The sequence below is a fragment of the Stegodyphus dumicola genome, chromosome X2, assembly GCF_044657685.1.
Source record: "Stegodyphus dumicola isolate Sdum_Otavi_A_Nest chromosome X2, ASM4465768v1".
In the NCBI taxonomy this organism is placed as follows: domain Eukaryota; kingdom Metazoa; phylum Arthropoda; class Arachnida; order Araneae; family Eresidae; genus Stegodyphus; species Stegodyphus dumicola.
The window spans coordinates 93,447,652-93,466,953 of NC_140781.1; the positions used below are offsets into that span (position 1 = coordinate 93,447,652).

The window sequence follows — 19,302 nt, forward strand, 5'->3', positions numbered from 1 at the left end:
ATGGTCGCATATTAGCATGGTTTAGAAAAAACGATGGGCTTTATGTGTAAAAATTAGTAGTTTCCTATTAAAATTGAAAATCTAGATTTCATTTCGATACACGAAATGATTATTTTTCAGAGTGTACCGAATATAATAGGGAAATTATAAAGAAGTTGTTTACAGGGGTCTGCTTTAAAAGCAGGTGGCTACGGTAATTTACAGAAAGGTGTTATGAGTTGAGAATACCAGTTGCTATTGATACTGTAATTAGTTTACATATTTTATGTAGAGCTGATATAACGTTTTTCAGTGTGTTTTTTCCAAAATGTAAATTCCTTTTCTCTAATGTTTTACTTTTTATTTCAAAACGACAGGTTGGACTTACTACCTAGCCATTATTGGAACTATCGTTACTTTTATCTGCTCCTTACTCTCCATACAAGCAGAAATCTCAACTTCCAGCACCAAAGTTCAAGATGGCCTCATTGAGGGCAAAAATGTCATATGCCTCATATGATCGCCCACCTACGCATCCTGCATCTCTTTTGATTCAAGATAGCTGTCGTGTTCATCGCCGTCGACAATGGAGCACTTTTTTATGTGTGGTTTTTTGCATCACTGGACGATGGGTGAATAGCGGAGCAGTCATCCATGTGACAATCTTTCACCTATTTATTGTAAACAAAATTGTTCTAAAATAAAACAAATGGTGAAGGGAACTGGGATACAATGGGCATTATTACTTTCTTATGGAAGATTGAACTTTTATAAATTCCAATGCATATTAGACCTTTTCAGTTTTTAAATAAAGGCTTTAATATAGCTTTTTGTTTTCTGCGCTTAAGAATAACTCACGCTGCAAACTGTTTATTTTTTCCTTCATTAAACGTTGGGATGAGAAGGGTTAAGCTTTCCCCCTCTCGGACATTTGCTGAACAAAACCCATCATTTGTAATCAGTAATTATATGTTCTTCTGAAGTTTCACATTTGTCTTGTTAATGAGCTCATTTTTTAACAGCTACAGTTCAACATTATCTTCCACATGATACCAGCTTTCAAATGAAATGTGCAGATATTTTTAATGTGATGAACAATAGATGGAATACAGAACCACAGGAAGTTCAAAGAGACGGTTGAACGTGTAACTGTTGACAAAGACTGAGTGTAACATTGTTTCTGAATTATTTGAAATATATCTTTATAGTATTTTAACTATCATAATTTGTTATCCGGTGTATTTAATAACGTAAGTACTAATTAACAATATGAACAGTAACTTGTACAACTTGTATGCCAGGTAGATGAGTAAATACAAATGTTAAAAGCATATGTAAATTGTTGCGCATATGTTATGAAGTTCGTAATATTAAAATAAACGTTTCAAACTCAGTGCGGTATTGTAGCAGAAAACAAACTTTCAATAGTTTGATTTTTATGTTTAAAAAAGAAAAACATAGAAAAGTTTTCTTTCATTCATGGAAGAATGCTATGTTGGTAAAATTTTAGTGCTGAAGTATTCATGAGTTTTAAATGTCTTTATATTTGTATATGCTAAATATCTGAAGCAGGTAAGATGAATGACAAAAATGTTAATTCGCACTTCTGATTGTTGTAACACTACCTGATGTGTTTTCACCTTGTTCAATGATACTTGTGATTTTACTATAGCGTGTACTCAGCATTTGTGTTTAAAAATTACTTCCACGTTTAGTTAATTTTAATGCTATTGTTACTTAATAAGAGAAATATAGTTGAATGAAAAGTTAATTATTTTTGTGAATACTATTTAAACAAAAATTGCATTTGTTATGAAGAAATTAAGCCATAAAGTGAAAAAGAGGACCTTTTATCACTAATAATATAATATGCGTTTTATTCATTACAAAAAGTTAATTATTTATGATGAATAATACGTTAATATAAGGAACGTATTGTGTATTTGTGAACTCTTGTGTTTTTACAATTTAAACCTTTAATTTTTTCAAACTCGCAGTTACTTTAGCATTTTTAAACTGTTGTATTTTAGACATAGGCCCCGTGAAGTGTTTAATATTAATAATCAATTCTATTTTAATTAAAAAATTATATTTAAAATTAAATTATAGAAGTATACTTTAGTAGAATTTATGATTAAAGACATAAAAATATATGTCTATTTTTCTATAGCACAGGTAGAAGTTTTATAACTTCTTACTGTACTTTTGTTATTGCATTTATAATAGAAATAACTTTCTTGAAGTTAAGAGGATGTACAAACTATTTGAGCATATTAAACTATCGAATTTAATAACTTCATGTATTACCCATTGGAATTAATATATCAATTTATTCCTTTTAAGAGCTCTTTGGCATATCTATGGATGGTTTTATAATTAATATAATTAATTCAAAAAATGCAATTAAACTGTATTCATGTAAAATTTACGCTGTGAGAACAAATTAAACTATTTATATTATTTTCCAATATACTATAGCAATATCTAGCTTATAACTAAGTAGAAATTTCAAAATTTGTTAAAAAGGCGTATAAAAATTACTATCGCAATTAAGATTTGAATGCATTATCAAATTCACTTCTGGAACAAAAACTGCATTTACAACTCGAAACGGCAAACGCAGCAAAATGAAGTTTTCAGATTTAGGTTCATTCGATCATGACAGAATACTTGAGGACTATCTGCCTATTGGATGGAAGCCTTCGTGCCTTTTTAAGAGAAACTGGCTAGTATCAACGTTGCACATGAAAAACTACGAAAATGCCGATGTAGCTCCGTGCGCCTGGATCGAGCTACCAGTGTTCAGATCTTTACCGCTCGGCCGCTGGTGGGCCAGCAAAATAATGGAAAATTGTAATTAAAATTATTGTAGTTAAATAAACTTTTCTTTTCTAATAAACGTGTCAATAATCTTATGCTTCTTTTACGCTTTAAAAAGCAAAATTGCTGTAAGTAATTGATATATGAAAAGACATAGCATCAACTGTAGTAAAGATATCTTCTAAAAATATGGAAAAATATTTTAAGATTGGTAAGGCAGTTAATTGCTCTGCTGTGAATTACGTTAATTCCCAAAACACTACATTAATTCGATACAGATCACTGTTATTATAGAACCTTTTTTGATTAAAAGCAATTATGTTGTAGTTAAAAATAGTTCCCTATAGCAATGTGATATACATCTTCATAAATAAATTAGAATAATTATATACTCTTTATAACAAATAAATGTTCTTAAAAAACTTCAGATAATAACGTAATCAATAGTTTTCAAGTCCGATACCCTTAAATCTAAGTAAGTTGCTTGATATCATTTGCATCATATACAGTTCCAGTATCGTAAAACTAGGAAACCAGATATTTATTAATGTTTGGTCTTAAACATCTGAAGTAAACAAAACTTTTAAACTGGGCTAAAAATAAGTATTTATTGATGCTGCAACTAAAAACGTTGACTATTATAAATCCATCTACACTACCGAACGGAAACTGGTTTCGCCTTTATGATAGCTATAAATTCTGAGTAATCGTTTGTTGTAGAAGAGAAATGTGAGGGTGAATTTCTTTTTTCTGGGTACTTTGCTATCGGAACCTTGCACGAAATTAAATTCATAAATTTCATCGATATGTTTTTATTATCAGTACTTCAGCCAAGTTTCTATTTATTTTTCGCATGAACTTGTAAATTTTTTTCGGTTTCTTTTCTGACTTGTTTCTGGTATTTACTTAACATTTTAGGCTAGTATAACTATTCTGAAACCAAATTCTCAACCTATTTAACATAAATTATAAAATACTTAACATGATTCAAACAAAAATTTAGAAATGCCAGATATCCCAGAAATCAAGTATCATAAGAAATTTTAAACTTTTAAGAAATCTTTTCAAATGAATCCTTTTTTGTTTACTGTCTGCAGATCCAGTCCGTATTATAACAGCGGTAACACATTTACAATGGCAATATGATCTATTAGATAAGTTCTTGCAGATGCGTAGTATGATTTTACCAGTACTGTTCTGGACATAAAAAGATTAGTTTTTAGAGTGATGTTGATTATGAAAGCCGAGCTATGGGCTTTGTTGGAGAAATTCCCCTCTCTTTCAGGGCTTAACCAGATCATGAAAGCTGGCATCAAGGTATTTTCTTACGATTGTGGCACATTCTGATCTCGTTGATGCTGAAGGTAATGGGATTGTCTACAGAATTCGAACCTAATAATTTGCCATTGTAGCTAAATACTTTTAAGTAATCGAGAAATATTAAATTGTTATAAATATTTCAATTACGAACGGAGTGTATCAACGGATTTAAGTCTTACTATTTTTGTTTAAAATTCTCTTTAAGTGTTTACTTTAATAAAACAGGTGAATTTTACCAGTGTATGTGGTAACAGCAGCAGAGAGGATGGACCATAGATCTCCTGATAATTGCACTTGGAAAAGGTTAGTAATTTCTTCAATATATTGATTAGGCTTTGCCTAATATTATTACTGATTACGTGTGTAACAAAAATGTAAAACTCATTATGCTTGTTATCAAAAACTTGTGCTAAGGATACAGACTGAGCGTTTCCTTCGAAGATATTTTATCAGAGTCTCAATACAGCGTACTGTTAGTCATCCTAATACCCACAATTGGCAACAGAATTTAAAACTTGAGGCAAAAAGCTAAAACATTATGTGCTGCAGAGTACGATACATGTTAGAACTTTTTCTTTCTGGATGGACTTAAAAGATAAACCTGCTTTCAGTGCAAGTGTTACCAAACGAAACCCATTAAAAAAATCAGAGGAATATATCGCGGTTGAACAGTTTTAGGGATTTGAGCTAAATCCCATTCCAGAGCAAGAATCACCTTGTGGTGTAAGCAGTCGTACTGCAATGTTCTAATGCAGAATCTGCTATTTTAATCTTGACTGCGTTCACAAAATTTCATGTGACTTGTCAAACGTTTGTTTAGTTGATTACGAAAATATGAAAGACCACTAGGATAACTCGAAATCCATTCGAAACACGTCGTTTGCAAGTATACTTGTTCGCAAATCACTTTATTACTAGTAAAGTTTCACCGCTGAATATTCCAAACACATTTATTTTAATAATGCAAGGTAAATAACTTGTTTTTTCATACGTAAATGTAACTGAACGGAGGTGTCTTCAGAAAAGATAACTACTGTTTTTTGCTATTTTTAAATGCTCAAAATCTTAAAAATAGTTATATTAAAGTATACCAATTTCAAATATTCAATCACAAAACACAATACGTGTTCAAACTAGAAAGTTTTATTAGTGTTATCTTTGGCTTTTCATAGCAGAATTTATCAAACTCAGTATCAAATATTCTGAATAAAATATATTCATAATTTCATCAACAAAATTCGAAGACTGTTGTAACATTTTCCAGTTTAGTTTATGTATGTTACGTTCTGAATAGTTGTTTCTTAACTTTGCTTCTGGTGGAATAACGTATGAATATTTTGTATGCTGTAAAAATAATGCGCAAAGTTGTTTCTGTGTTTGAATACATGTGTAATATCAAATATCTATATGTATTGAAATAATTTAAAATTTGAATTTTTCATGCCATGACACACTGGAAGAAAAAAGCTTCTTATATATATATATTTTATAAAACTATTGTTCCAACGACAGTAATAAACATTACGTTATAGGTATTGTAATATTAATTTAGAAGAGATTTTAAAACATCTTTGGTAGAGATATTACATTTTAGTCATTTTATAAAAGTTCTTCGGCATTAGAGTGATATTTTAAGATTTTGTAATAACAGAAAATATGTTTATAAGATTAGTAAATGAACTATTTCGATGTATTTCTTAGTGTCTGTTGCCTTGCGAAATGTTCTGAAATGGATATCATGTGTGTTTTTAAATTTTGTTTCTTGAATTGATGGGTGCAAGATACATTTGTGCAAATCTTATCATTTTTAATGATCTGTTGTAAAATTTGCAGCTGGATATGGTAAAATCATAAATAATATTAAACATGCAAGCAAGTGCTCAACTGTATTTATGTTAATGTTTGCAAAGCAGGCTTTGCAAAAGCTCTGCACGAGTAAAGAAAATAATTACATTATGTAAGACCTTTGTTATAAAGTAGATTTAACTTTATTAAAAGAAAACACTCTTTACCTGATAATCAAACTCTAATAATGCTTATAAGGTTAAACCTCTTGACAACTGCATCTACTCGAAGAGGAATTAACAAACTTGAAGCGCGTCTACAGGAAATTCTTACAGGACACATTACTTACAGGAAAATGGAGTGACTTTCAAATTATCATTAGCAAACAGATGAACCTTATTAGTATTGGCATTTTTCTGAGAAACTGAATGCTTAGGAACGTTTCTTTTTTGAGCCCGGAAGTTAGAAATGCAGACCTCAGCTCGAATTATCTCTGAAGTATGGAAGAAAAGAGAATGCCAGAAACTTGCCGTCTGACTCACGGTACCGATTGATTAGTGGTAACCTTTTCAATAGTCATTCCACAGTTACTGGGCATCGTAAGGCCAATAGCGACATCTCTTTATATGCGTAGATCACCTTTTCTTTCGGAAATTAATGTTTTGAGTCATGACGAAAATGTATTTCAAATTTATCATGAAACATTAAAATACGTTCGACTTTAAATTTAACTTGAATTTAAAAATTGATTTCTAATGCCTTGCTCGTTGCACAATTAAATAATCACGATAAAGTAACTTTTTAGGAAATTTACGGCGCTCCATACCTGATGGAAAGTACTAAACATGTGGCCATGTGACCCCAGAAGAATGAAATTATTATGGCAATTATTGAGTTTTATATCAATAATTAAAACGCAGTGAAATATATAAATTATTCTTAATGAATGTGTCTGAATGATAAAAGAATTTTAACATGTAATTCTGAATTTAAAAATTATTGTTTATTTGATGTTAATTTTAATATAAATATGAATTTCCAGAAGTGTTAAAATACATAGCATCAGTGTAATCTGTTTAAGATTAAATAGGGTAATCGCTCTGAATCATCTATGATATATAAACAGTCAATCTCAAAATGTTTTTAGCATTTATATTAGGTTCAAATCCAATATTATTTAAGTCGTATGTATGAGTTAGAAATATCTGCTGTGCTTAAAAATCATTGCTATGATAAAAGTCCAGAAATAGTTTTTAATATTTCACATAACGATGTCAAAGTTTCTGAGGAACATTCAGAAGTTCATGCTTGTCACTTCTGAAAGAGCAGACGTGTCTATAAATCCAAAATCTTTCAAAGCGCAGTTTAATTCTTAAATGATTATAGTACTGTTTAATTCATATGATTCACGAAACCAATTACGTCTTAAATTCAATAAAATTAATCATTGTTTCATTGGAATGTTTTGATGCATATATTAATTAAAAAATGCTCTTTTCCATGAAAATTAGCATTTCTAATTTAAATTAGAGTTTCACTATGCATTTGCAACCAGTATTCACATGGGCTGCTCAATAGATCTTAAACAAGCTGGTAAAACCATGATTTGAGAAAAACAACCCGTTCAGTCAGAAACACCGTTAAAAAAAGATTTCAGAAGTATTTGTTTGAACAAGTAAAAAACAAAAACGTGAATGTATTGACATTTACTGAATTGCTTCCTTTTATTTCATAAATTATATATTCCTTGTAGTGTCAATGTTATTATTATGCCTCTTCAGAAACCCAGAAAAATATCCATAACACGACAATGTATATAAGATGAAACTCAAAGATTGTGTTTCCTATTTACTAAATATAAATATACTTCAGAATATTTCACAATGCGTTTGTTATTATTTTAGCTATCTAGCTATACTTTCTCCATCTCATAACATATTAAGATTAACATATTAAGAACATTAACGTATTAAGAACGCGCAGATTCAATAAGCAAACAAATGTGAAGCAAATTTCTTACAGCATAAGCTGGTTTTTATGATTTTAACAACAAATTTATTGCAACGAACTCTGACATTACAGCAGACAGCTTCACTTCAGTACTTGCAATCATGTACTGAATCTAACTAATACCCTAAGGATTCCTACTTGACCGTTTTCGTAACTTAAAAATATATCAGCTTCTAGGCTAGGACGGTCAAGTCCATTTGCAGAAGCTACATATTTAAATGTCTATATTGTTAACTTTAGTAGCCCTACAAGGACAATAATTTGCTATCCAACCGTAAGCTCGATGCTTAGCAATTAATTATTACATGCGCATTTTTCTTATTAGTTTTATTCTTTCTCTCATTTACATACTTTTGAAGTGCATGTATGGCATGAGTTTAGTTTTAATTATGGCATTGCACTTGATGACCTAATGGAAAAGATGCCTTCGTGGAGGAGTTTGTAGGAGAAACTGGCTCGTATCCGCGTTACACACGGCAAAAACCACGAAAATGCCCATGCAGTCAGCCCGTTCGCTTGGAACCAAACCCGGGTCTAAGCACCAGTGTTCAGTGACCTTACCACTCAGCCGCTGTTGGGCTCCGTCTGAAATGAAATTAGGTTAGGTTACTTGATTAGGTAAATTACACGAAAGCTAGCTGCTTAAAGGAGAAAATACCTTCGTGGAGGGCTTTCTAAGAAAAACTGGTTCATATTCACGTTACACACAAGCGGAAAACTAGAAAACCAACCATGTAACTGCCCAGTCGCCTGGGACTGAACCCGGGTCGAACTCTTAGTATTCAGCAATCTCAACCACTCTGCCATTATGTGAATGAAGTGAGCAAGAGTAGACAGAAATAAAAATCGAAGATTAACATGGTAGCGAAAATAGTAAAATCCTTAAATGGTAATTAAGCTGCTATTCTTTCAAGATGGTTTTGTCTTATTAAATGCCTTATTTCAAGAAGGTTTTGCCTTATTATTATTTAATGTAAATTTCCAATAGGTCTTATCTTCAGGAGCTAAATTTTTCTGGATGAACGTTGTGATACGATTACCGTAAAAATCCTAGTGTTAGGGTGATCGAATGAAGCGATTTATAATCAAGGTGATGACATTCGTGTTACAGACAATAATTCTGTGTTCAGTAAGATCCGTTTGTTATGAATATTGAGCTCAGCATTTTCTCTTATTTTGCTGTGACTTATCTCACTTTTCTGACAATAAAATCAGATCATGTCCGTGAGTGTAGGGAAGAGGCAAGGATTATGCGTGTTATTGGCTTAAGCCTTGGGCACCGTACACTACGCGTCTTCTCAGTTCCACTCCAGTTTTGGAAGAGGATTTCCCTGAGACGGACTAGAGGGTCTCCCACTCCTCTTCCGCTTCCATGAGCCTCTCGAAAGGCCTTTATTTCTTGGCGGTATTTTAAACGCCTCACTGCCACCATGTCAACAGGGCGGTATATCATTTTCTAATTCATTTAGTATGTTTCTAAAATGCTTGCCTTCAGGAATATTTTACAAGCAGAATTTAATTTTTTTTTCAATAAGTAACTAATCCCTGTCCTAATATTTTTAGTAAAGCTAGTCATTCCTTAATAACGACCATTATCGTTTGCATCAGTATATTTTAATGCTAAATCAAGCAAGTTAACTAATGTTTCTCTTCCCTTTTAAAGTCTTTGGAGACTCAATGAATGATGTGTAATAAATTTATGCTTTAAAATTAGTTTATAACGTGTAATCCATTATTTAATATAAATGTGAAATTTGTTTCGGATGCGAAGCAATGTTGGTCTTATCACATGAGCATTAATTAAATTAGATTTGAAGCCATCCCTTCTCAAATACTTAAGCGAGATAATTAGATTTAAGCAGCAACATGTTGTCATTCAATTTGGTACTAAATTCCCGTTGCAACTTGTCCTTGCGAATCTTCGAAATTAAGGGACTGTAACGAGGCTTTGAAATAATCTTTGAACACAGCTATCGCGACTTTAATTCGCTTCTCGTGGATATTTCGTAACAAATTTCAATTAATTCGTAAATGTGCTAACTCAAATAAGCGTCGTAATATTTTGATAAATGTAATGGTTTCGTTTATTGCAAAAGTTCAATAACATTGATAATGACAATTTTCATTTTTTAAAAATTTTGTAATGATCTCCTTTAACTATCAAATAAGCCATAAACGAAAACTATAGCTTTGGGGGTTAGTTGAGATATAAGAGTTCCACTAAGACATGTTTTGCGTCTTAATTTTTTTTCTTAAGACTGTCATTGAGGAATGTACAGTATTATTACAGTATACAGTCATTGAGGAATGTACAGTACAATAGTCTTAGGTATTATACAGTCGATCTGCCAAATAGCGTCAATTATGAATAACCACTTCCTTTATAATTCCGCAGTAATGAATGGCGATTGACAACCGTTGCTGAAATTTCCGCCAGTGTTATATATTAGTTAATAATATGTAAGTACCCATGCTTTTTCCAAAACTATCTTCTATGTTAATTTCGCAGTTTTCATCGAGAAAATAGAAAAAAAATTAAGTTGCTTTATAACACTAATATAAAATTACTTAAACTTTACCTGATTTTTTTACGTGTATTCAGTTATCAAAACCTAAAATCATAAATCCCTGAGAATTTCGCAGTTTCCATAGCTGTAAGCTCTACGAGGCCACAACAGTCTTTACAAAGATTAAGGTTTTTGCAAAAATTTCTTGCATCCAGCCTTCTTGTACTAAAATGACATTATCTTAAGTGTATTTTTAGATTTTATATAAAACATTAACCTGTTTAATTTAGAATGCTGAAAAAAATTTAATAATTTAGTGTATGTTTATGAAATTGCTTGACATTTTTTCCTATGTTAGAGAACTAACTTCGCGATGTTTGCAACTATGCTGTTTCTCTTGCACTTGTTATGATATATAATTTGTGATTGAAATGTTTACAAGTGAATTTGTTATCTTAATAAAATGTATATAAAAATAGTGTTTTTTTTAATGTCTGCAACGCAAAATCGAGTTACATTTTCGAAACTGCTATTTGTAGTACCTAAAGTAAATACTTTTTAGCCGACAGAAAAATTTACACATTTCAGGAATACGTAAATTATAAACTTTTAATGACCAAATGCATAGACGAAAGTTAGAGCCGTTGGCAACAACGACAATCATGGAATGTCTACGAATTGTTTTAAGACATTAATAAGAGATTATTGTTCATTGTAAAAAAGCTTCAAATGCTAGGAATTTTCCAGCTGGGCTTATATCGCTCGCTGGTTGGTTCTGATGATATCTCCTTCGATGTTTCTGTCCCAGAAGCAGTAAGAGGCCCTTGAGGAGTCACTGGGTAGTTGAGATATCTGAAGGCCTAGGTACAACAAGTACGTGAACATTTACCTATTTATACAAAACATTACATAACAGCATCTTTAGAAGAATCATATCAACCATCTCTTCATATACATGTCAGTCCAGCTTGTATGCAATTTGTTTTATATTGCAATGAAACGTGCAAAACGCAATTTATTAACCTGTCGTTAATCATTACCTTATTCGTTTTCGAATGCGACGTTCAATCGAAGTCTACGAATAGGAATTCAAATAATACTTATCCCTGTCAGTAAGGAGGGGTGAGCAAACTTGAAGGGGGTGTTGAATACAAAAAAAAAAAAAAAAAGGGGTTGGAGGAAGGCCCGAAGGAGTATTAGAAAATGGTGTAAAATTACGGAATGGAAATAAAAAGTAAAATATTTCCCCCAAAGAAGGCTTTATTAGATTATTTATTACCGCAGATCTCTGGACGACTAACTAGACTTCAGTTAATAGCATTAGGTTATAAATAATAAATATCGCACATATATTATCTCATATGGAATTCAACTTCCTATGCGAGTTTTATTGCTCGTTTAAAAGGCATCCTTACTTGCACTAGATGACTAAGAAAAAAAGTGCTTCAGGAACTTCTGGCGACTGAAATTTTACGATGCATGTCGGCGCCAGGATATTTGGCTTGGCTTTCTTGATTTGAACCGCTTGGCCTAGTGCCATCAGCACGAAATTAATGATTTGGCGACACGCGAGAAGTTTTCTTTTCTTTGGAAAATTTCCCTAGATTTAGCTTATTTAAGGAAATTTTCCAGTGTTTTTCGCTAAGCAAGTTCGGTTTCGTAATATTTGAAAAATAAAATCTGTTACAAGGAAGCAAAACTCAGTTTGCTAAAGGCACGAGATACTATTTGAATATAGGTGCATTCATAGGTAAAATAGATTATATATAAAGTAAACCATGCGGTACTTAACCAAATGACATTTTTGAGAGCATTTCTGTTTCTTGCTTTTAGAATCTGCTTGAAGTGACTAGTTTCGAAAGTTAAAACAGGTAATAAATTACAAAATTTCAGGTATATAAATCTTAAACCGTCCCCGAATGAAAAATGAACACAATGATAACTCGGTTGTATTACTTGCGTTTTGAATCAAATAAAACGAAAGTAAGTAATCTGTCAAAAATTTTTAGACTGCACATTTTCACTAATTTACACCGAGCCAAACGAAACCTCGGGACAGTGTTTGCCAATACTTCTCAATTGCGTCTAAAAAATATCATGTGTTTGCGAAAAGCATTTTAAAAACAAAGCTTTTAGTTTTATTTTTTGCAACTGATACCTGTTACTCGTTTATTGACTGAACAAGGAGAAGGACTGAAAAGTTTACAAGAAAGCTGGTAAAAGTGCTAGCTAATTTTTATTTTGTTATATTGCCCCTTTACGCAGTGCAGTAATCATTAAGCTATTTAAAGAATGAAACATGAAACTATTCTTGATTATTCTTCTTACTCACACAAATACAGAAACGTAATAGAATGGTATTATATATTAGCGAAACCAGATTGGTGCATTTCGGCAGATTTGTTTTACACAAGAAAAAGGGGACGATGACATAATCACAAAAAATTGGTTATTACATATGTATACATTTAATCATACATATAATTTACATTTTAGTTACGTATTTATCCCGAAAATCAATCAGTAAACCTATTTACAGGCAGGATTTTGATTCTTTTCTTTTCTTGAAAATTTCGCAGCGATTCAAAGTAACTGTTCCCTTTAGCGAATTTGCTACAAAAGGTTGTTTCCTGCAGAAATTTTGCAGCACTTTCTTCCATTGCAGACAAATTCCACAAGCACATATTTTAAAACTGAGTTTAAGGACATCTATTAACACTACTTATCTATGGAAACCGTTCAAATACAACAAGAAACATACGAAAATGGCAAAGTTTCTTGTTAATACTGGAGAAGTCTTGCGCGCATGGTTGCCACGGTTTGGCACATTATGAAAACTTGGCGATTTCTACTAAAGCGATAACGCTAATATCTAAGAACCATCTAAAAGTAGTCTGCAGATTTCATACCCGCAGACTGTTGTGTATTTTTAAAATGAACATTAAAGGGCAGTATTTTAAGACAATTTAAAAAATGCAGAAGAACAGGAGGAAAATGTTTAAAAGCTCTAGAAAAGCAGATAAATATAAATTTCTATATGATGCTAAATTTACGCGGGAAATGCTTTTCCAAGTAACAGATTTACCATAGTCACAACTCGGGGGTAGTAAAAAAAAAAAAAAAAACTACAGCCGTAGCTATCATACATTTAACTAAAGCAGCGATTCTCAACCGGTGGTACGCGTACTACTGGTGGTACACAAGAGAAAAATAGGTAGTACGCAAAGAAACAAAGTATTTTTAACTATTAAATTAAAAAATTAAATATATGCTATCTGAGCTTTATTCAAGGTCAATAGCCGCTCATAGACTTTAGAAAAATAATCTGTTTTTGTTTTCACAAATATTCTTTTAGCAATAGACATAATAAAATTTGTCATAAATGATGTTTCTAAAGGAGTAATAGAAATTGGTGTTTTATTTAATAGGAAATAAAAATAAGTTCCTATAAAAAGATAATAGTATCTCATTAAATCTTTTAGAGTTTATCGATTTATTAGCATGTCTGCAATTTATATCGCCGCCATTTCCGAGCTCGTATGGCTCTATTTTCAATTCAAATCATTCTTTTACGTCTATTTGCTGTCTCTAACAGCAGGTACTTTGTCTTCTTGTTGCTTTGTATTCCTTACTTTACTATGCGATTTGACAATATCGTCATTTGATTTTGAAGAACTCGTAATACATTGCGCATTTAAATATTTGTGAAAAATAATAAAAAGAACTTAGATTTTCAAAATGAAAAAATCGCTAGGATTGAATAAGTGGAAAAGTGAATGGATCCAGGAAAATCTACTAGCACTAAGAATATTGAAAAGAAAAGAAAAATTGTTTATAGGAAATATAACGAAAGCTATTTATCATTTGAGATTACCTGGAATGGAGATAAAATATTCCCTCAACCTCAATGTGTTGTTTGTGATGGACTATTATGCAATCAAAGTATAAAACCACCGTTTCTTAAAACTTTCTTAAAACCATCATTTCTTTTTGTTTTAGATGGTACGTGTTAGTTCGCTGAGCTAATGATTTAAAATACGACATAACCTATCTATTTTTACCATGATTTTAATTATCGACATCTAAATACGAATTTCGAACACCATATAATAGTGTATTTGATTGCTAACACAGCATCTAAGTGTCTGTGAAGTGAATACAGTATAGAAAGCAACTAAAACTCTATATACACTGGTTTCCAAAAGCTAAGAAAAAATCACAAAAATAACGATAACTTGTTCAGAAATAAGCCAATCCGTACAAAATTTGAGTATGTTGTCAAAGAAGAATTGTTGAGTAAAATTGCAGCATGCAAATTAGTGGCGATGCATTTGAAATACGTCATCTGCGAGAAGCATAAAATTGTATGTTTGAGAGCAAACTTTTAAATTTCTCTTGATAATGAGATAAGAAATCTGGGATAGCCAGTTTGTGACACTGACCTCCAAGCATCATTTTCCCGAAGAACTGCGATGGTTTGGTTTAGTTTGGTTTATAAAATTACGGCAAAGCACTCGAGGGCTATCTGCCTTAAGGGAGGGATGCCTTCGTGGAGGACTTTTTAATGGAAACTGACTCGTATACACGTTACACATGGGGAAAACCACGAAAACACCCATGCAGCCAGCCCGTTCGCGGGATTCGAACCTCGGGCCGAACTACCAGTGTTCAGCGATGTTACCGCTCGGCCGCTGGTGGGCGAATTGCGATGGAGAACTATTGGGAGAAACGCAGACAGAAGTGACCAGAGGGCTAAATGTTATTTCTGCTATGATTCATAGTTCCTTGGCAATAGTTTCTAACCACAAATGCAGCATTAACCTTTAACTGCTGTGAGCGGTCTGAGAGACCGCTGAGGATTTTCTAACCGTGGTTTCCACCCCTAAAAATAGAGAATGGTCCTTTCCAAACCTACCTTTCCAACCCGTCCCACAAGTCACATATCCATTTTCACACTTCTCGTTTTATTATGGTTTCAGTTATCACGTTTTTTACTTTTTAAGTGGTCTGGGAGACCAGTTTCAGTGAACGATAGACGTTATTTATTGGACGCTTGTTTTTCGTAAAAGTGATAAATATGGCCTCAAACTTTACAAGAAAACGTCCCGTATATTTCACTCAGAAAGAAATTGAATATCTTGTCAACAATATTTTTGATGTAGAAGACTCTGATTCCGAAGAATCATGTAGTATTCACAGCGAAAACAAAAGTGAATCTGAGCTTTCTGCAGATGAATATCATAATTTTTCTAATGACTGTGAACAAAATGATAATTTTTATGGGAAAAAGGCACTTCAACTGCAGCAAAAATGATCCAAATCGGGCCAAAAAAGCTCCAAATCAAAGCATAACATAATAATTCAGCTTCCTGGCCTGAAACATCCTGCAAAAATAGGCTCTAGAGCAGAGCCCGAAGATACTTGGAATTTATGTTTATACATATTGTTCCAGTCATATCCTGATGCTACAAAACTGAAAAAAATTATGTTTTTATTAGCTAATCAACTTATTAAACCGCATCTGAAAGTTGGGATAACTTCCGCTTTTTTGCCAAGGGAACTGAAGATAATAATTAGAAGAATCTTTGGACAGAAGGAAATTAAGAGATTGGATTTATCAAATTAAGAAGAAAACTTAGAAGAAAGAAAAACATGTAGTCTGTGCCCACCTTGTTTCTTACAGAAAACAGCATACAAATGCTTGGAATGCAAGTAAACCAGTGTGTCTTCAGTGCTCTCAAAAGTGTGTTTTGACTGTGTATCATCTTATGATTCCTCCTTGTAAACAAAGATATAGTAATCTATTATTTATTAATAATTAAATTCATTGTTATAGAATTATAGTTTAATTGACAGTAATACTTAATAAAGTCACATGTTTTAATAAAATCTTTGTTTTTTAAGAACTTTGTTCCTTAAAACGAAGAAAATAGTCATTTTGTATATGAATTTAACTGCGTAAAACTACATGATTTATGTTTAAAATATACTGATTTAAATGAATTAGAATTCTATAAATATGCATAAAGCATGTATAACATTCCTTAAAAAGGCATAAAAGTATGTATTAAAGTATGCCTTAAAAGGTATAAAAGGAATAAAAGTATGCCTTAAAAACGCATAAAAGTACGTGTTTCTTTAAAGCGGTCTGTGAGACCACTCACAGTAATTATGCCGAAAAAATTGTCACAGCAGTTAAAGGTTAAGGATGTTCAGTCAAGGATAGCCAACCGCTACGATGAGCGCTGATGATCGTTACTTGTTATACGCACGAAGGAAAAGAAACTAAACTCAGATCTACCCTTGCAGCACTGGAAGGTTGGTGTGAACGTCAACCGTGCTTAGAAGGCTTCACGAAAGAGGGCAAAGAAAATAACAGTATTAAATTATTTCGCTATTACTATTAGGACTCACTACAGAACAAGCAGTAAAAGGGCTGAACAGTTGTAGGTCAACTCGGGTTCAAATCCTGATGAAAGGTGATTCTGCGTGGGATTTTTTGTGGTTTCTCTATGTGCAAAGTAAATACAAGCCAGTTTCCATTAGAAAGTCATCCAAGAAAGTATCCCTGCACTTAGGAAGTAGCTCTCGTGTACTTTGTCGTAGTCTAAGTAAACTAATCAGATCCTATTACTATCACTTTTTTATTTTAGTTTCAAGTATTAAAATAATTCAGTAACAGTAGAACTAAATTTTTCTGTCACTTATTTAGTGCTAATGTTAATTAAATATTTACAATAAAGCACTACTGTAATAGTTTAGTTTGCTTTTTACTTGTCTTTGTCTTATTTACTTTAGTTAAATTAATGCAAAATAATAACCACTAACAACAACAATATTCTTCTCGTAACTTACTAAATTAATTTATTGAAAGCTCAAATTTTACAAATGTGCTAGACGTACTCCTCTTTTGCTAAGTAAAGAAAAAATGCCTCAGAAATGTGGAAAAAAAATCTGAAATCTCTCAGACTTTTGATACCTTGCCTAAAAGAATATAAAAACCTGCACTTCATTTGCCAGACGAGTAACTGAAATTAAAAAAAAAAAAAAAAAAAAAAAAAAAAAATAACGGTTCTAAATCGAAAGTTATTTGAAACATTCAAGCATGAAAACGGCCTAAAAAGTACTTAAACTAGATTCTTTTATTACATACTTTGAGCTTTTATCTTAAATTTAAGTAAGAGACGGACAAAATACCTTCTAACATGGACCTTTTTCCTGGTGATTGGAAATGTTTTCTGATTCCTTAAAAATAAAAATGAAACAACCGTAGAGAGATTCCCTCTGCTGGGTAATAAAACTAGCCCGTCGCCAAACTTGTCAAGAGCTCTCGGAAATCACTGTTCTCCAATGACTTTTACGTTAAAGAGAGGAATCAGGGCACATGGGGGAGGCAGAAACAGGGGCAGTCAAGAGTAATCAAGCAATGTGGCGAGAACAAGGAGCGAGGAATGCGAACAGTGCTAAGGGAACACGGGAACTGAATTGATTACTTATCCTAAGGAGGTCTCTATTTCTTGAACGGCCGTAAGGGTTGTAATAAGATTCGACTCATTTATTATTTGTACTCAGTTTCTCGCGGTGTAAAGTACGCAAAAACCAATAAAATTCTCTACATCTGCGCCTATAAATGACTCTTCGCTGCAAAATCTCGCGACATATCTAGAAAACAGACTCGAAGGAAAGTATTTCCCTTCCATCGGGCGGCTGATGGAAATGGTCTATTTTATTTATTTACGACGCTTGGTGGTTTAAATTTATTACTTTTTCAACAATTTAAGGGCTGTGTGTATAAACGTTCAAAATGCAGTACTTAATCCCAGTGGTGACCTAGTTTTTCAGATGTGAATGATGTGGTTTTTCTAGCAATTCAGCGAAGCATTTTCGCTCCTCATGCGTAAAATGCTAATATGCCGTATTCTCTTCACATTACCAAGAGTTGAATAAATGAACGGAATTTATAAAGAATCGCGGAGAAAATTTTTTTTTAATTCATGCATTTTAATAACAAACAGAGCGGAACTTAATGTGGGGCTATCCATTACTTAGATTTAATGTGTGATTTAGAAAAAATGTAATTATAGATTCTATTTTCCTTTAAATCTGTTATTTAATTTGAATATATTAAGTTCTTTTTTAATACGGCCGGCTCATATTACGTAAACATTTTTTTGTAAATAATTTTAATATAAAACGTCCAAGAGGATTTTATCAATTGCGAAAAAAAAATAAATATACAGCATGTTTACGCTTGCGGTTTGTTCTTTGCGTGTAGCGGTAATACGTTAATAGAAAGAGTTCGGAAAGAAATTCGAGCAAAAGTACAGATTTGATATGAATATATGCATCGTATTCAAAATTCTTCTAGTAACGTGAATATTAAATTTCCCTTAACCGTAACATTAAAATTTCCGCATCAAAACTCTGGAAGTTATATCAAATATAATTTCATATTCAGGTATGCTGCAGATTTCATTGAAGGTTTAGAAACTTAATGTTGTGACAATTAACCTTAAGTTTTACTATCAGCTAGATTTTTGTGTTAAACAGTTAAACCCTATCCTTCTAAGCACATTTAACAGTTTTTGCTGAGACCTGAATACTATGCAAATTTACATCTTAGTTTAAAAGTAGGAATTTAATCTGGCTGAGCACTAGTTCTGGCTGCATCAGAAGCCCTTAACAGTTTTTGTTGAGACCTGAATACTATGCAAATTTACGTCTTAGTTTAAAAGTAGGAATTTAATCCGGCTGAGCACTAGTTCTGGCTACATCAGTTAAGACCTAAACCAGATAAGTAGCTGCGCCGTTGGTAAGTAATTTAAAAGTTTAACTGGGCTGTAGACCAATCAAGTGTTAGCTCCGAATGTGTTTTACAGTG

General features: G+C 32.3%; 1 protein-coding gene across 2 annotated transcripts in view; it reads left to right on the plus strand.

The window, feature by feature from the left end:
• The window catches only part of LOC118199391 (LHFPL tetraspan subfamily member 2 protein-like), a 221,012-nt gene extending 210,115 nt beyond the window's left edge, over positions 1-10,897 (plus strand). For both annotated transcript variants that reach the window (XM_035371270.2, XM_035371340.2), the window contains one exon: positions 357-10,897. In XM_035371270.2, the coding sequence (XP_035227161.1) occupies positions 357-499 (143 nt within the window). In that variant the 3' untranslated portion in view covers positions 500-10,897. The remainder of the gene's footprint in view (positions 1-356) is intronic.
• The last annotated feature ends 8,405 nt before the right edge of the window (positions 10,898-19,302 follow it).